Here is a 16,960-nt window from a genome sequence, read left to right on the forward strand (position 1 = left end):
GCCAAATTCCGAGGACCTTTTCAGATGATACCAGTACCAAGGCTGTTGTACATGTACTAGGAAAAGCAAGTTGTCCATTCCAAGAAGTCCGAGCTTCAGATAACAGCAACAATGACTTGCAATCGCAAGAGAGGGTAGCTCTGAGATGTTACCCTCACGCAGGGTAGCATCTCAGAGCGTTTGATAGTGGCGGAGCCCGACACTGAGCCAGTGGGTGGGGGTGTGACCATAAGCACAATCAAAGAGGAAGGTCTTAAAGATGGAGGAGCTTGAGGGAGACTTTTCCAGAGTTTCGTGGGATAGTGGCTAAAAGCACAGCTGCCAATGGTAGAACAGAGGACACCAGGGACAAAAAGCTTAAGAACATCAGATATAAGGGAAGCAGTCCTTTTAATTGTCTTGAAATGGAACCATTCTGAAAGATATGGTCATTTGCAAATTAATTTATATGTCACAATCTGTGTGATGTACAAAATGACTGATCACGTCACATCAATACTTTCAATCACAATTTTATTCTGTCCTGATATTCATTTTAATAGGTTTTCATTGAATTAAAACATTTTTAAAAAACACTAAACGAGCCACATATACTTTTATACTATACCAGTATACTGTTACTGCTTATCTTCCTGTCTGTACAGCTACCAGGATTAACGGATGCATGGCCGCAATCTTTGAAAATGGGAATTATGCCAAAGAACTGGAGTGTGGAAAATGTTACATCACTGTTTAAAACAAGAAACAGAATAGCAATGGAATTATAGTCCAATTAGTTTACCTCAGAAAGATCATAATATGGAATGGATTTTTTGAAAGCTAGGAATTGATCTGGTAAAGTCAATATGGACTTGTAAAAACAAGTCATGTCGATTATTAAATGAATTGCCGTGTAATTAATAATAATAATTACATACTTGGCTATGTCAGACTATGTGTATATTGGAAATATAGTTGACGTATATATGGATTTTCACAATGTGTTTGATAAATAGCTTCATACCAGCCTGGTTGAGAAACTTAATGTACATGGTATTACAGGCAAAGTGGTGAGTTGGAGTGATTATTATAGCGGAATGGCTCAAAGCAAATTGTAGGGTGTAAAGGGATGTTTCTCAGGATTGTTGGATTTTATTGGAGTACCCAGGATTTTGTGCAGGAACCTTAGTTTGTTCCATGTGAAAGGCGTTATACAATTGTAATTTGTTGTTGATTTGGAAATAGACATGTAAGGAGAACAATTTATAAATATGTCAATCACACCAAATTAGGGGATAAAGTGCAAGAAGCTGCAAAGAATACCATATACTAGTATTTTTTAGATATTTTTAATTTCCTATTTTTGCAATTCAGAGGTTTTTATGCAATATTTAAATTTCAATATACCATTAAGAAAACAGGATGGAAAAGCACAATCATGTTGTTTGAAAGAAAATAAAGGGATGTGGACCAGAAGTCAAGTCCACTGTACAAAACAATAATGAAAGTATTGGTTTTACAGCATTAATTACTTAGCAAAGTGAACAGATAGGAGGTGGATGCAGTTTAATGTTTCTGAATGCCATATTTGGGGAAAAAGAAGAAAGGAAAGCACTTGGTAAGAATTTTAATGATGTTGAGGAACAGAAAGATCCAGACGTGGACATAGATCTTTAATGGTGTCGGTTTAAAAAAAAGACTATTAAAGAGCAAATGGGATCCTGAGATTTACGTAAAGGACATTGAATAGGCAAGTATGAACAAATTATTACATTTATGCTGATCGTTGATTTGGCCACTGTGTGACATTTTAGGTGCCTCATTATGGAAAGAATGATTCAGAAGGATAATATCAGAGATGAAAAGTTCTGAGGATATGGCTGAAAATTAGGGATTTTACTGAACCAGAGAAGGTAAAGATTGAATCTAATAGAGCATTTCAAAATTATTAAAAGTTTTGAAAAAATAATGAAATAATAGTCCCATTGGTTCATAACCATGGGGGGAGGAGTGATGGGGAACATTATGAGATGTTAAACCGTAGTCCTGCCTCCCTGTTCAGGTTTATGTCAAAGATCCCAGTGCACTATTCGAAAAAAGAGGGGAGTTTCTCCCAGTGTCCTGGACAATAATCCCCCAGATAAAATTGATTATTTACTTCATGCCTGTTCGTGGGACATTGCTGTGCACAAATTGGCTGCCTCGTTCACCCACAAATACAGTAACTCCCCTTCACAGAAAATCCTGTGAAGCGCTTTGGGACATCCTCCCAATGTGAAAGGTGCTATATCAAATGCAACGATTATTATTGTTAGCTGAGGATAGTGACTGGAAGTGTTAAAGAGAAAGTCATAAGCAATCCTCCCATGAAGGTGGTTGTTAGAATATGGAATGCTGCTAATAGCTATTATGGCTGAGAAAATATTTCTTAAAAGAGAATTGAATAAATATTTGCAGAGGGAGAATATTACAATGAATTTGTAGGGAGCTTGGAATTTGGATAAAGTAAGCTCTAATGAAAGACAACCATAGGTTTGCTGAGCCAAATGGCCATCTATTCTACTATGATTCTAGGAACAAATCTAAAAGCGTAAATTGTGTAGACCTTAGACAAAGAGTTAAGAGACCTAAATGTGTACCTGATATTGTATCCAGTCTGCAAGACCATTTTGTCATAAAATTTAAGATTACGCAGAATTGTGGAAAACACTTTAAAAGCTGGTTTCTTTTTAAGAACTGTGTGAAGAACAGTGTTGAAATGGAGACTGAATTGAATATTTTTCCAATTATTTATCTTTAATTTGAAAATGTATCCACAGAGGGCTCCACACATTGAATATGCGCATTTATTTTACAAAGATTTTGTTCATTATTTCTATTAGTCAACTAGGCATATTTTTGCCATCATGGGGGAGAAATATGTTAGGAGCAAAACAGTTAAAAAGTAATAGGAAAATAGTGTAGAAATACTTTGTGGGCAGCGTTCACTTTCGGAACATTGCTATCATCACTGACGATAGCAATGTTCAATAAGTGTGAAGAGTTGCAATCAATTATAGGTTGGGACAGTAGGGGCCCTCTAACAAGGTAGCTGGGAATTGAATAAGGAAGGCAGACTTAGAAACCACGCAAGAGGGAAGAGTACTTGAGATACTTTAACTGCATGTGTGCGCAATTGTTTTCTCATCTCAGTACTGAGGATAATTTTTTTTTCTTGTTTTCTGCAAGGACATCACTATGTATCCCAGCATACTCCAGAAACTTGAGCTGTTACGCACAGTAGGCAAAGGCGTAGAGTTGTTGGAGAGGCTAAGCAAAAAGTTGTACCAGCAACTAACTGCCTCCTTAAAGTTGTTGATCTTGCAAAAATAAAGTGGCATCTTGGAGGGCAGGTGGCAGTTCCAGCAACAGCTTCTTCATCAGCCATAAGATGTTTGGGTACAATTAAGTTCACTCCACAAACCAATGCATCAAACCAGGAATAGCGATATATTCATCTCTTGCTCCCCCCCCTACTTCTCCGACCTCCTAACCCCATATCAAGCTGTCTGCTCATACTGCTTTGCAGACATCAGCCTGCTTCAGGTCCCCCGCACTTCCCACCCCACCATTGCTGGTCAGGCATTCAGCATCTGTGCCCCCACATTCTTCAACTCTATCCCGCAATCCCTCCGCCTCATCCACTCTCTTGCCTTCTTCAAGTCCCATCGAAAGTCCTCACTGTTCACCCGTGCCTTCGGCTACACTCCGCCCCTCACCTCCCCCTCACCGCCCTCCACCCCTCATGACCCCAACTCCCAGCTCGGGTCCAAGAAAAACCTAACTGTCCAGTGCCCTGGGACGTCTTTCCGACGTGAAGAGTGCTATCCAATTGTAATTTGTTGTTGTAATAAGGAACAATCTGCTTAACTCTTATCTTTTAAAATTCCCCCACTAATTTCCCTGCCATCCCAATATAATTGTGTGCCTTATGTGGCTAAAATGTGTTATTAAAATAAGCTAGTAATAATAAGTTAGTGCATTCATACTGAACAAATCTTTCACAAGGATAGCGTTTATGTTGACTAACTGTAAAGTAATTTCACGAAAATGAATCCTCTATATTTGAAGTATTATTGTTATATTATTTTTTATGTTGGTAATTTATATAAATACATTTAACAAAGACACAGAACTCTAAGAAGGCTCCTTAACAAGTCAAAAATTAAAGACATCGGATTTCAATGTTTATGCAATATAGACGGGACAGACACATTGAATTATCATTGGATTAACCTTGTTACAACAGTAGTATGGTATACAACCCAAGACTTAAAACACTCATTTCTCTGTCAAGTACAGTGAACATAATGTTAATTATTGTTCTATGAGTATGTGGAACAGGAATGTTGGAAATCTACCTGGAAGTATATGTAAAATAGTGGATACTATTGGGAAGTTAGAAGGTTTTGAGGTTAGAAATCAGTAAAAGTCATTGTTTCCATTAACATAGAATGGGGAGGAGGTGAACAATGAAATTGTATCATTGTTAGCAGGACTACAGACTGACGTACAGACATTAATTACAACTATAATTTCAAACAACATTCTGACATTTTTGTAAACTTCAAATTGCTGGATGTTACCACTATAACTAGGCTGAGAAGCTTTAGTGAATGGGAAGAATTTAGTTTGGCACTTTCCGTGTCTGTCAGGTGTTCAGTCATGTTAATTCCATCAGTGACAGTTAAAAACAATACTGATCAATGTCATGAAAAGGCATGCAATAAAAAAAATCTAGAGGCAGGTTGTTTCCTGGTATGATTAATTAAATATTTCAGCACTTTGCACTCAATCTTGGCACTGCGAGACTTCACTTGTGACAACTACTTTAAAAAAAGGGTTTGCTGGTGTCAGTCAGTTATTCTCATGATAGAATAAAAATAAGAGGAACAATGTTAAAGATTAAATAGCATCTTGCTACTCATTGGAAATTTATAAAAATGTCCTTCATTGAAAGTAAACGCTTCACAATATATTAAAGAAGTTTTGCATTTTCAGTGTTTCGGGTCCAAGTGCATTGTTCTTGGATGAGTCACACTTCAGTCTCAGTGCATTTTCTGGAGAGAAACCAAACCTTCATTGGCTCCGTCTTGCCCTTCATACTAACCAGACCTCTGTACTCCAGTTGAAACTGTGAGTCTGAATTCTCTGCACCCATCAGACATCTAATTACAAAAAAAGTCTATATTGTAATATCAATCACATATTTCATCTTCAGCATTAAAAGCTAACTCAGAAAGCCAAAGGCAAGAAAGTGAGAGAAGTGCAAATTTATATGTTTTTTTCTGCTTTTCTGGAGGTAGGAATGAAGGCTAGGGTTGACACATTCTTGGCTAAATGATCTCGGTTGTAGGTATGAGCGGTGCCTTATTTGAACCAGGATTGATTGATTTTTGAAATTGGTTTTAAGTCTTTACTTACCTTGATTCTGTAGAAATTGTACAAAATAAATTAGATCTAAATTGTATTTTCTACAGTTTACGATTTAGAGTTAGTAAAATCTTAATTCTGATTTGCAAAAAGGATTTTTTTCAAATGTGCAATTCACTCTGTAGTTATAGATTACTGAGTTTGCTCAAGTATGGAAAAAAGGGGATTTTGTTTCTAAAATAAGGGCATCTTGCTGTGTTATTTGCAGGATTTTACAATAGAATTACTGGGGAGTGCTGCATTGCCAAAGATGCTATCCTTCAGATGAGATGCTAAATGGAGATCCTGTCTGCCTATTTAGGTGGACTCTAAAGATCCCATTGCACTATTTGAAAAGAGATGGAATTTCTCCCAGTGTCTTTACTAACAGTTCCCCAGATTAAAAGAATGATAATTATGGCTGTTTGTGGGACATAGCTGTGGGTAAATTGGTTGCCACATTTGCCTAAAAATACAATCACTACTTTGGAGCAAACTCTCTGGAATGTTTTGAGAAGTTCTCAATTGAATTCTGAATAAGATCAATGAAAGATTATTGTTATTATTGTCATCAAGGATTGCTTACTACAAAATGTAACAAATTAGACCCCACTGTCGCGAGATGATAACTGTATTGTTCATGCAGCTATTCAAGTTTTACTTTTGTGGTTTATGATGACAGCTGTACCTCACAACAGCATTACTGTTGCCTAAATGTTATCTTATATCTAAAATATTTTTTAGAAAAAAAGCATATTCTTAATATCCCTCACCTGTATGTGTACTCTGAGACATTAATTCTCCCTTTTTCTCCAGTAGTCTCTGTCCTGCTGGTTAGATTAACAGTATTTCCAAACAAGCAATAGCGAGGCATCCTCTGACCTATGACACCAGTAACCACTTCTCCAGTGTGAATCCCGATGGTAATCTGAAATGGGAAAAAAAAGGTTAAAGATTATGCAATATCTTGGCACACCAGCAGCAATCGAGTTAGGAAACTGTGACACATATGTAAAATGTAGGAGTTTATGTATTGCATGGTTGTGTACACATAGAAATGTTTGCAGGTTACTGAGACCACAGTGTGTTGTCAACGTATTTGAAACAGTGATGGTAGATTACTTCTCTTGACATCAAAGCAGCTTGACATTCAGTTGAATTACCTGAGTGCTATTTAAAAGGAATTTAGAACAAACAGACAAGAACATAAAAATCAAGGTGAGGGATCCAAGCCAACATATTAGTGTGTCAACAAGGATGAATAGAGTAGCAGGAATAATTAAATAAATCTATTTCACTATTTCATTTTAGGAAGCATTTTTTCACTCAAAGGGTGGTAGAAATCTGGAACTCTCTCCCCCAAAAGGTCGTGGATGCTGGATCCATCCACACCTTCAAGCAAGAGATTGACAGATTTTCGGTATTAAAGGATATGTGGGGAAAGCGGGAAATTGAAATTCTAGTAAAGATATAGATCAGCCATGATCTAATTAAATGGCGGAACAGGCTCAATGGGCTGAATGGCCTACTCCTGTTCCTATGTTCCTATGTTAGTTGATGTCGAGGGTGAGTTTTAACAGGAATTATTTAAAGTAGGAGATGGCGTGGTGAGTTTTGATTGCTACACAGAGAGGACATGAGGTTAAGAAGAGCATATACAACAATCTAGTGAGGAAAGATGAGAATTAAATTGGGTGAAACATTGATCATTATAGTACCGATAATAAAAAAACTGGAATAGACGTGATGCATCCTGAGAATGGAGGTTAGTAATGAGGGGCGCATTAACTGTAGGGTAAGATGTTTTATATTATACCAGCAGTGCAAGAGAGGGATTTTCCTAATGTCAAAGTTGTTATAGTTAACAGCAACTCTTAGCAACTTCAATCTTCAAAGATGGAACCTGTAGCTTTATTCCTTTCATTCCTTTCATGAGGCTTTTACTTAAAAGAGTAGGCGTCATAACAGGTTTAAATCACTTTGAGATTTGTGTCAGAAGCCAGACACAAGCCAGACACACATTATGGGGTATAGTACATAAGTAGTTTGGAATATATGTGCATGCAATCGCCAGGATGGTGGAAGGCGAATTAGATGGACCTTGGTCTTTTTTTGTCTAGCATTTCTTATATTCTTATTAAGCTGTATTAGTGATTTCAATGAAACTTCCAGGGCATTTTCCGTCCGAGATGAGTATGTAATCCTAAATTTTTAATTGCATTTATTGGTAAACAAACTATTTTAAAAATATGCTTTGATGAACATTGCAAAACAAAATTCTGGCACTGACTGAAGAAAAATTTAAAGTGGTTTAAATCATGCGGTACCATTTAAAAACAAGAACTAAAAATAAATCCCTGAAGGAAAAAAGCAGTCTGTTTTCCTTCAGCGACACCACTTAAAAGCTGTTTCATCTCAGCATATCAAACAGTCATAATTTTGGGTACAATATTATTGGCACACGCCACAGTAACACTTTTAAGTTGCTTGTCACTATTTTTTTCCATTGCAAAGCTGAAGATGATGGAGCCTTTATTGGACAACATGCAAACAATATTATGATTTATGCACATACTTCTTGATGCTCAAGAAGCATTAGTCTTCAATTCCAAACATGTCTTTAATGTAACTTATAAACTTTTATTCTCAATTTGGGTTTATTTTTAAAATTAGTTTTGTGCAAACAGTAACTATAATTTTAAAAATCAAATTTGTACGTAACATGGATTTTCTTTTGCTGGATATTGAATGTAATAAACGTTGATCTCTAATAAGAAGCTATTTTGCTTTTAAGTTGTAACATTGTTTAAGAAGATAGCAGACATTTTTTTTTAACTTCAATCACCAAATATTAAAAACTTCACCTGTAGTTAGGGCACTGCTTCTTCAGTGTTAGCTTAACTAAAATAATAATAAGCTTTTCATTTGATATAGTATATTATCACATTGTTGAAATGTCTCAAAAGAATTGCAAAAGATTTACTGAAGAGTGTAGTGACTTTGGACTTTGAACAACAACAACGTACATTTATATAGCACTGTTCACGAAGGTTAGGGTCTCGGAGATAAATATGGCAGTCAAGTTGCATCAGCAATGTCCCACAAACAGCCATGAAGTGAATAACCAATTTTATCTGGAGGATTGCTGACCACGACAACTTCTAACTTACTGTTGCAGTCCCTTACAGATATAGATGTGCAATTATCGTGCTGTCTCGGTGTGAGGGAAGGGGGAAAGGAAGATGGTTATCTCATCCAATGTCTTTAGAATCGATGAGAATCCCAGTCTACCTATCTGTGCTAACATTGGATATATATTGATCATTATATTTTGTACTACAATATACAATGCTGATGTGCAGACTCAGCTTGTAGAAAATGATTACTTTGTGTTTACAGATTTAGGCATTAAATCAAATAACCTCAAACTGATGGAATATCTACATGAGCCTTGGGGTGTGCTCCCGATATGAAAGGCTCCAGATAAATGCAATTTGTTTTTATTCAGGAAATAATCAACAGTAATGAACGCAACAAAACTACTTTTTAAAGCAATCAAAATTTCACAAATAATTATGATTAACGAGAAAATCCATTTTCTTTGTTCTTTCAATTGTTGAATATTAAGAATATAAACAGTATGAACAGTCATGACATCATTGGAGGTCCTGGCTCAGAAATCTTTTTGAGACTGAATATGACTGAGCTAAGATAACATACAATTAATACTGATGGGCCATGAAGATAATGGCACAGATAGCACTTCATCTCCCGATTACCAACAGTAACTCAGTGACTCATTCAGGCCACAACCACCCAAAAATGAATAGCACTCACTGTTCAAGGAAAAATATATAATAATCCTTGCATATAAAAGTCATCAAGAAGTCAAAATAGACAGTATTACAAATCTCAGGAAGTATCTGATTTCTAAAAAGACAATCATTATGGTATGCCTCTTTCCTTAATAACGTAGTCAAAATTGTATCCTTATTTCATTAACTACCTTACTTTGGCTGAATATTTGAAATAGATTAGAATAGGGATCTTTTCACACAGATAATGGATATATGACTCAGAAACCCAGTCAAAATAGTCATTTCTGCCCAAATGAGGTAATGTTTTCTGAGTTCCTGAAGCATAGGAGTTGCATGTGGAGGGAAGGAGATCAGAACTAGACGGTAATTGAGAAATGGGAAAATGAATAATTTTTCCTAAGTGCTTTTGCTTGTTTGGATGTATCTGTGCAATACTGGTATTCCTGTACAGAGTGATGGGTGAAGTCCATAAAAGAGACAGATATTGAGTTGCTACAGAAGGAGCAAAGGAGCCATGGACCAAATGGTGTAACTTTAATAATTTCGATAACGCTTTGTAAAAAGTAGAGTTATACAAGTGTGTTTTGAATAGACATAACAGTGCAAGAATGTTTCCAGAAATAGAAATATTCTCAGCTTTAAAACTTCACCACATAAACAGCAATGCTATGTGGTACAATATATTTGTCAATTATGATAGATGTTTTCTAAGTTTCTGATTCTTGTATTCAGAATTTATAATAATGAAAAGAATAATTTGAAATATGTTGGCAAAGGCATTGGCAAAGCTGTTGGCAAAACACCGATTTGGATCCAATTGTTCAACTAAGGTGGAATATGCTGCTGTTTTGGTATGTCCAAGAAGCCGACAGACTTGTCTGTCACAGACAAACACATAGCGAAATCTAGCAGGAGCACATCATCATGTAATTTTGTCTCATCATCTCTTCAGATAAGAATTAGAATAAGCAGTTAGACCCAATCAATTTGCTATATCCTATGAACCACAGAACTACTGGGCAAAATCTTCAACATTCACAGGGTTAAAAAAACAATGTTAAAATCCAAATTTTCAATCCTGGCAAAAAACTGGTCTTTTGAGACTAAAGTTCTATCATAAAGATCTTATCATTCAAAAGAACTTTGTATGTAATTAATAAAAGCTGTCCTGATAAATTTCTGCAAAAACATTGGAGTGAATGTTGGCATTCCCGCTAATGTTCGGCTAACTAAATCAAATTATTTTCTACTATGGTTTCAAAGTCTATATTAATCTTTTGATGGAAGATTTAAAAGCTTACAAACTTGAAATAAAGTTTCACTAATTTTTCTATGAAGCGTGTTGTTTAACTTTTCAAAGGAATGATGGAAGAGAGGAACAAGAGAAAAATGGTTACGCAAAGCCATGACTGACCAGTTAATATCACTACCATGTAGTTCAAATATGGACTGCCTATTCCTATTAAAGTGACAACAACAACATTACATTATATTTGTATAGGGCCTTTCGCATTGGGAGGATGTCCCAAGGCTCTGGACAGTCAGTGTTTCAGACCCGAGCTGGGGGGCGGAATTGGGGAGGATGGAGGGCAGGGGGGAAGCAGGGTAAACGAAAACACGGTCAAAGCGGCGATGGACATGAAGCAGGCCAGAGCCCGCTGAGCGGAGGTAGCTGGCAGGATGGTAGGGGGTTAGGAGGACGCAGAGGTAGTGGGGAGCAAGGCCATGGAGGGCTTTGAAAGTAAGGACCAGGATCTTGAACTGTATCCTCTGTGTGATGGGAAGCCAGTGGAGTCGGGCGACGAGGGGGTGACAGGGTCATGGAGCCTGGTGCGGGAGGGGACACGGGTTGCAGGGTTCTGGATGATCTGCAGCCTATGGAGGGAGTAGTCAGGGAGGCCGACAAGCAGGGAGTTTGCAAGGTCAAGCCTCGATGCTATGAATGCGTGTATGAGGGTTTCAGTGGCCTGCGGTGTGAGACAGTGGCAGAGCCCGGCGATGTTGCGGAGGTGGGGGAAGGCAGAGTGTTCAAGGCATGGATGTGGGGTAGAAAGGATAGTTGAGGGTCAAACAAGACCCCAAGGTTCCGGATTCGCTTATGAAGGTGAAGTGTGCAACCGTGGATGGTGATGCTGTCAGTGCCTGAGGTGTGAAGGTGACGATGGGAGCCAATCAGGAAACCATCAATCAATTCCCAATTGTGACGTACACAGATGGGTTCTGTAATGCACAAGTGCAAAGAACAATATGGAATTTGTGATGATGTGCAAATACTCATTGGCCATTCACATCATGGCTGCTATGTTTCACAAATTCACAAATTGGCTGCTGTTTTTGTCTACAAAATATGAAACACTGCACTTTACAATAAATTCCGTGAAATGCTTTGAGATGGCTCCGCCATGTGATCAAATGCAAGGATTATTATTTATTGTTATTCATGATAAATGTCTGCAGCATGTGACCGGGATGTCGGGAGGAATGTGTGATTTTATCACACATTAAATTTTCCATAACTTACCTGAACAGGTTCCCCGTCTACCATCACCTGTCCTGCTATCTCCATCATGTCCAGAGCAAGGTGGCAGATAGAGCGAGCGTGATGGACGCATGGCTCTGGCAGGCCACTCACAGTCATGTACTTATCACCAACTGTTTCCACCTGGATAAGACAACATGCCCTTTTATATGTTGGTTAACAGAACAATTGACATTTATATGGCACCTTTCACATCCGCAAGACCCCTCAAAATACTTTGCACTGCTGGCTGGGCACCCAAATTGAGGGGTGGAAGCTGAAGAGGGTGGGGAGAGGAAAGATGACAGAAAGTGTGGCCAAAGAGCTAAGTATTGAGACGAGCTAACTTGGATTCATCATTGGTGTCTCTTCTGAAAATCAGCTGATTAGGTTTGACAGCTTATTTTTCTGTCACACTAGTTCACATTGGTTCACATAGCCTAATGCTGTATATAATGTGCAGTGAATTAACAGAACTGTTTCTTGATTTGGGGGATTTAACCAGAGACACAGAAAACATTTGCACGTGAATGTACTGTATATCTGCTTTGTAGAAAATTTCTGTAGTGGCGTCAAAACAAATTCTTTCCAAAATTATGTGTTTAGATCATTTAAGATGGATTTTTGTGGGGGGTTTTAAAATTGATTGTAATATTGATCTATGAAATAGTAATAATATGAGCATTGCAATTGCTATTCATATCTACAAATTATAGTGAGCCACATTTCACAGTGCACGTACAACCAGCCAGCTCACTTCCTGCACACTGGCTGGTTCCTGTCCTAAAATAAAGGTCAATTTCGAAGCCATTAGGTGCCTGCCAACATCATTTCCTGTTTGCTTCAGATATGTGAAACAAGAAGTTCCATTGGGGCAACCTAATGACCCAGATGTCAGCTATTTTAGCAAAAAAAAAGTTGCCCGGTGAGCAGGATTTACTTTAGGATGCACCAAGACAATAGAACAAGAGGATATAGGTTTATAATTGCAAAGGGAAATTTCAGGAGAGACACCAGGAAGTCTTTCTTTACTCACAAGGTGGAGCAGGTTGCCAGGAAAGGTGGTGGAGGCCAATACACAGGACACATTTAAAAAGCAGCTTGATGCTGTGATGGGAGTATGGTACGGTGGGTGTTCTAGAGGGATGGGATCAGATAAGCCAAAGGGTCTTACGATCTGAACCAATCTTGTGACCTCGTGAAACAAGTGGACTGGCTGTGTGCCTGCATAGTGAATGGGGTTCACACTGAAACTTAGCTAAAACCATATTCCCCCTATGCATAAGTGCATTAGACTCTTCTGCACCACATTCAGATTTATTTCTATGGTCAATGTACATAAATAAAATACTTTAATTCATTAGTGTGATTGTTATCTGTTGTGATGGGTGTGATGTTAAGTTGTATTGACATGAAACTGCAGCTTAAAAAAAAAGCACCAAGGGACATATTAATTTATAAAAGGTTTTCTTTAACATTACAACGAATATACTGCTCTAAACAAAGACCAATCCATTAATCTAAAATGCTTTCTAATATTTCCTTTAGGGATTTCATTGCCTGTATACTGACTGAAGCATTAACTGATAGAGTTCAAGTGAATCATACATTGTGCCAAATAGTGTAACAGCGATGCATCTTTTTAAATATATGAAACTAATGAATAGTAAATGCATTTAACAATATTAAAATGGGCAGCAAATTTAAAAATCAATAACTCACATGTATATTGGTAATTAATCTCCGAAGCCTAACCTAAATGGCCAGATATAATGAATATGTTGTATAAGAATATTCTACCATTGTATTGAACTATATTTAAGCCAATAAAATCTAGTGTCAGAATTATTATTATTATGTAATGGTAGGGCAAAGCAGGAAACTGTAACAAAGATAGCCCTGTGACCTAGGGTGTTTCTTTCAGTGTCCTAGTCAACAAACCCCAAAGTATAAACAAAGGTCATTCATCTTCAACTCAATTCTCTGGGGATAGGAGCCATTCGAGGCCTAGTGTGGCAGAGGACACTAGCTGCAGAGCTCGGGATGATCTGCAGCTTGTGGAGGGAGGAGTTGGGAAGTCTGGTGGGCAGAATTGGCATATTTCTATATTTCTGACATCCATAATCCACTGGTCAGCGAACTGTGCACAAGTCAGTCTTGGAGGTAATGGAAAACAACAAGGTCGCCTCATTGGAAGCCTTAGTTAACGGCTTGGTCTCCCACTCAAATAAAAGACATCGCTCACTGCTGTTCACATACTCTAATTTAGTGGTTACTTAAATCTTGCTCCTAGTGCTTCTTGCAGATACACTGATGGCTCAGGTTATATAAAAGTTCAGAATGTACTAAGGGACACATCCCATATTATTTGTCTCAACTGATGATTTCAGTTCACTCTCTGATAATTTTACACAATTAAGCCTACACTTGTTTATTTAAATAGATGTTAATAATATGCAAAATACATTAATGTCCGAACTACCAATTTCTATATGCAGCTTAAATCAAAAGGCACTAAGGGCTGAATGGCCTTCTTCTGTGCTATAAATTTCTATGGTTTATTTAACAATAATTTAATTAACAATAATTAAATTGGTCATTTTCAATCTACGACTGTTTGTGGGACATTGCTGTGCCCAATTGGCTGCCGCATTCACCCACAAACATGCAGTCAATTCACTTTACAGTGTCTTCTGTGAAGCTCTTTGGGACGTCCTCCCGACGTGAAAAGCGCTATATCAAATGCAAGGATTATTATTATTGTTATGGTTTCATGAGTATTAAGCGAGCATTAAAGTTTTTGCCAGGATTAAAAATTTGATCCATGTTTTCTTAAGATAATGATTAGTTAGACTTTCACATTCCTTTTTGGCAGTCAAATAAATTTAATAGTTTATAAAGTTTAAGAAAATTATAATTTTGGATTATGTGCTCGGATACTGGGCATTTGGGCATCACCAAAAGAACATTATAAAATGCAAAACGTTTAACTGTCTGAGAGAGGTGGCCAAGGTTATTCAGCTGGGAGCTAAAGGACTTTGAAGAATGCTGGCAAGTATATCATGCTGTCATTTTCTGTCTCTGATGATCAGAGATACATTGAAGATTGCCCTGATCAAGTCAATCACTAATGGCTTACTTTTTACTGACAAAAAGCAGTTTAGAATCGTTTTATCATCCAACGAACTTACTTCCACTTCCCAAATGGGTCTGCGGGAACCAGTAGAAAAAAGAAAGTGGAACCTTTTCATTTCAGTGCTCTAAGACGCTATCCTGTGCAATAGGCACCATGTAAACGCAAGTTGTTGTAATATCTGCCGTTTTGATTGGGGGGGGAGGGGTGGTGGGTTGGGGAAACACAAGAATTCTGCACTCACCTTGTACACGTAAGGGTTCTTGCGTGAATCTGTGAGGATGTCAAACCTTGTATAAAGATCGTTGAGAAGATTTACGATTTTCATGGCCCCTTCTGCTGAGGCATGTTTACTGCAGAAAGAATTAAATCCGACAATGCCACTGAAAAGTATTGTGACGTTGTCATACCGCTTCGCAGGAATGGGGCGTTTGTGCCTCAGCTCATTGGCAACAGAATGGGGAAGAACTGAATAGAGCAATCTGAAAAACAGGTGAATGTTTTACTGGAATAAGGTACCTCAACGCACGGAATTCTACTTTGTTACCAATGTTAAACAGTGAGATTCACTATCAGCAAAGCATTCTAAGATCTTAGATACACATTAAAAAAAAACTTTCATCCCAATCAACGGTTCCAACTCAAAACTATTATTGTTTGGAGGAGCTAGTCATTTATTAAAAGGCCGCCTTTTTTTGAAATGTTGTTTGAAATGCTGGTTAGCTTACCTATCTGTCTTTTTCTTTTCATCTTCTAATGCTCGAAGGGTGTGTTGCAGTCGATCAGTCAAGATTTCTAACTCCTGTGTAAGCTTGTACTCCTCTCTGAACTGCTCGCCGAGCAGAACCAGATCACGTGTGGCGTCATGCAGTGGGATATCACTTAGATAAAGGCCCCTTCTGGTCAAGTCATCCAAGTTCATCACACTAAATTACACATGATATTTTTTTAAAACAAAGCATTAACTTCATCAAAACATTCCAATCAGAGCAACTTGCTGCCTTTGTTTTCCCATTGCTGAACCAACTGTACTTGTAAAATAGGTTTCAAATTAATAAATGTTATCAACCATCACTGTTGCAATCGCATAAAAGCCAATGTAAAACATGCCTACTGCTAACAGTTCAAAAAGTAAAATTTATATCCTAATATATAATTAGGACACATCATATTGCAGACATATTATATTGCACCATTTGGGATCTTTAAAATCGCACCCCGTGTTATAATGAAGCATGAAAGTGGGTTTTACTGTGCAGAGAGTGCAAAGAGAAATAAATAGACACCTTCCCAGTCAGCAGGTCACTGCAAAATCACTTCATGTTTTATGCACACAGGTAAAGTGAAAACCCAGAACTTGGCTAAAATGGTCATTAATTTGCCACCGACATCACTTCTCCCTTCACTGTGCAGGAGTAAGGAACCACAAGTGAACCAGAAGTTTCCTATTTTACCATGGAAAGCCAATCCGCAAGTGACAAACGAGCTGGTCAGCTGCAGACACATGCAATGAATGGGCTCCTCAATGCAACCGATTTATAAGTGGTAAGTGTTGAATCTATTTATTTGGGATAAATAATCAAGAAAAACGCAAAGAACCAGACTTCAATATAACTAACTACAGATTTCAATGAAACAATATATTCTATAACTTATTAACTTCATACGAACAAAACTGGGAATGTTTATATTCCAAGAGTTTGGTACAATCCAAATCAAGGTATCATTTCCTTGTTTTTTTTAATTTAACTACATTAAGTTTGACAAAATTTTACTGAAAGCAAAAAATTATGGAAAAAGTTCTGTAAACTCACTTCCTTTTTAATAGCTGCTTCTCTCTCCACACTTTCCTTTCTTTATCTCGCTTCTCTATGTTTTATTTCTTAAGGTCCGAAAGTCCAATTCTTATGATCTCTTCGAGTTAAAATTTAAGAGTACACAGAACTGTGGAAAATTCTTAAATTCAATCTTATTTTATTTGCTAGTTTTCCAGTTCTTAAAAAGGACTGGGTTTACATTTTAGGACAAACCATCTTACAAACTATGACTAGATAGAATTTG

The 16,960-nt window shown here is 37.4% G+C and overlaps 1 protein-coding gene across 3 annotated transcripts in view; it reads right to left on the reverse strand.

Annotated features, from left to right (window-relative positions):
* Window positions 1-4,315: 4,315 nt before the first annotated feature.
* gucy1b1 (guanylate cyclase 1 soluble subunit beta 1) overlaps window positions 4,316-16,960 on the reverse strand; it is a 47,766-nt gene continuing 35,121 nt past the window's right edge. For all 3 annotated transcript variants that reach the window (XM_042345393.1, XM_007906572.2, XM_042345394.1), the window contains 5 exons: window positions 15,628-15,825; window positions 15,144-15,381; window positions 11,770-11,910; window positions 6,204-6,358; window positions 4,316-5,186 (listed from right to left, as the gene is read on the reverse strand). In XM_042345393.1, the coding sequence (XP_042201327.1) occupies window positions 5,054-5,186; window positions 6,204-6,358; window positions 11,770-11,910; window positions 15,144-15,381; window positions 15,628-15,825 (865 nt within the window). In that variant the 3' untranslated portion in view covers window positions 4,316-5,053. The remainder of the gene's footprint in view (window positions 5,187-6,203; window positions 6,359-11,769; window positions 11,911-15,143; window positions 15,382-15,627; window positions 15,826-16,960) is intronic.

Source organism: Callorhinchus milii, unplaced genomic scaffold, assembly GCF_018977255.1.
Source record: "Callorhinchus milii isolate IMCB2004 unplaced genomic scaffold, IMCB_Cmil_1.0 Scaffold44, whole genome shotgun sequence".
NCBI classification, from domain to species: domain Eukaryota; kingdom Metazoa; phylum Chordata; class Chondrichthyes; order Chimaeriformes; family Callorhinchidae; genus Callorhinchus; species Callorhinchus milii.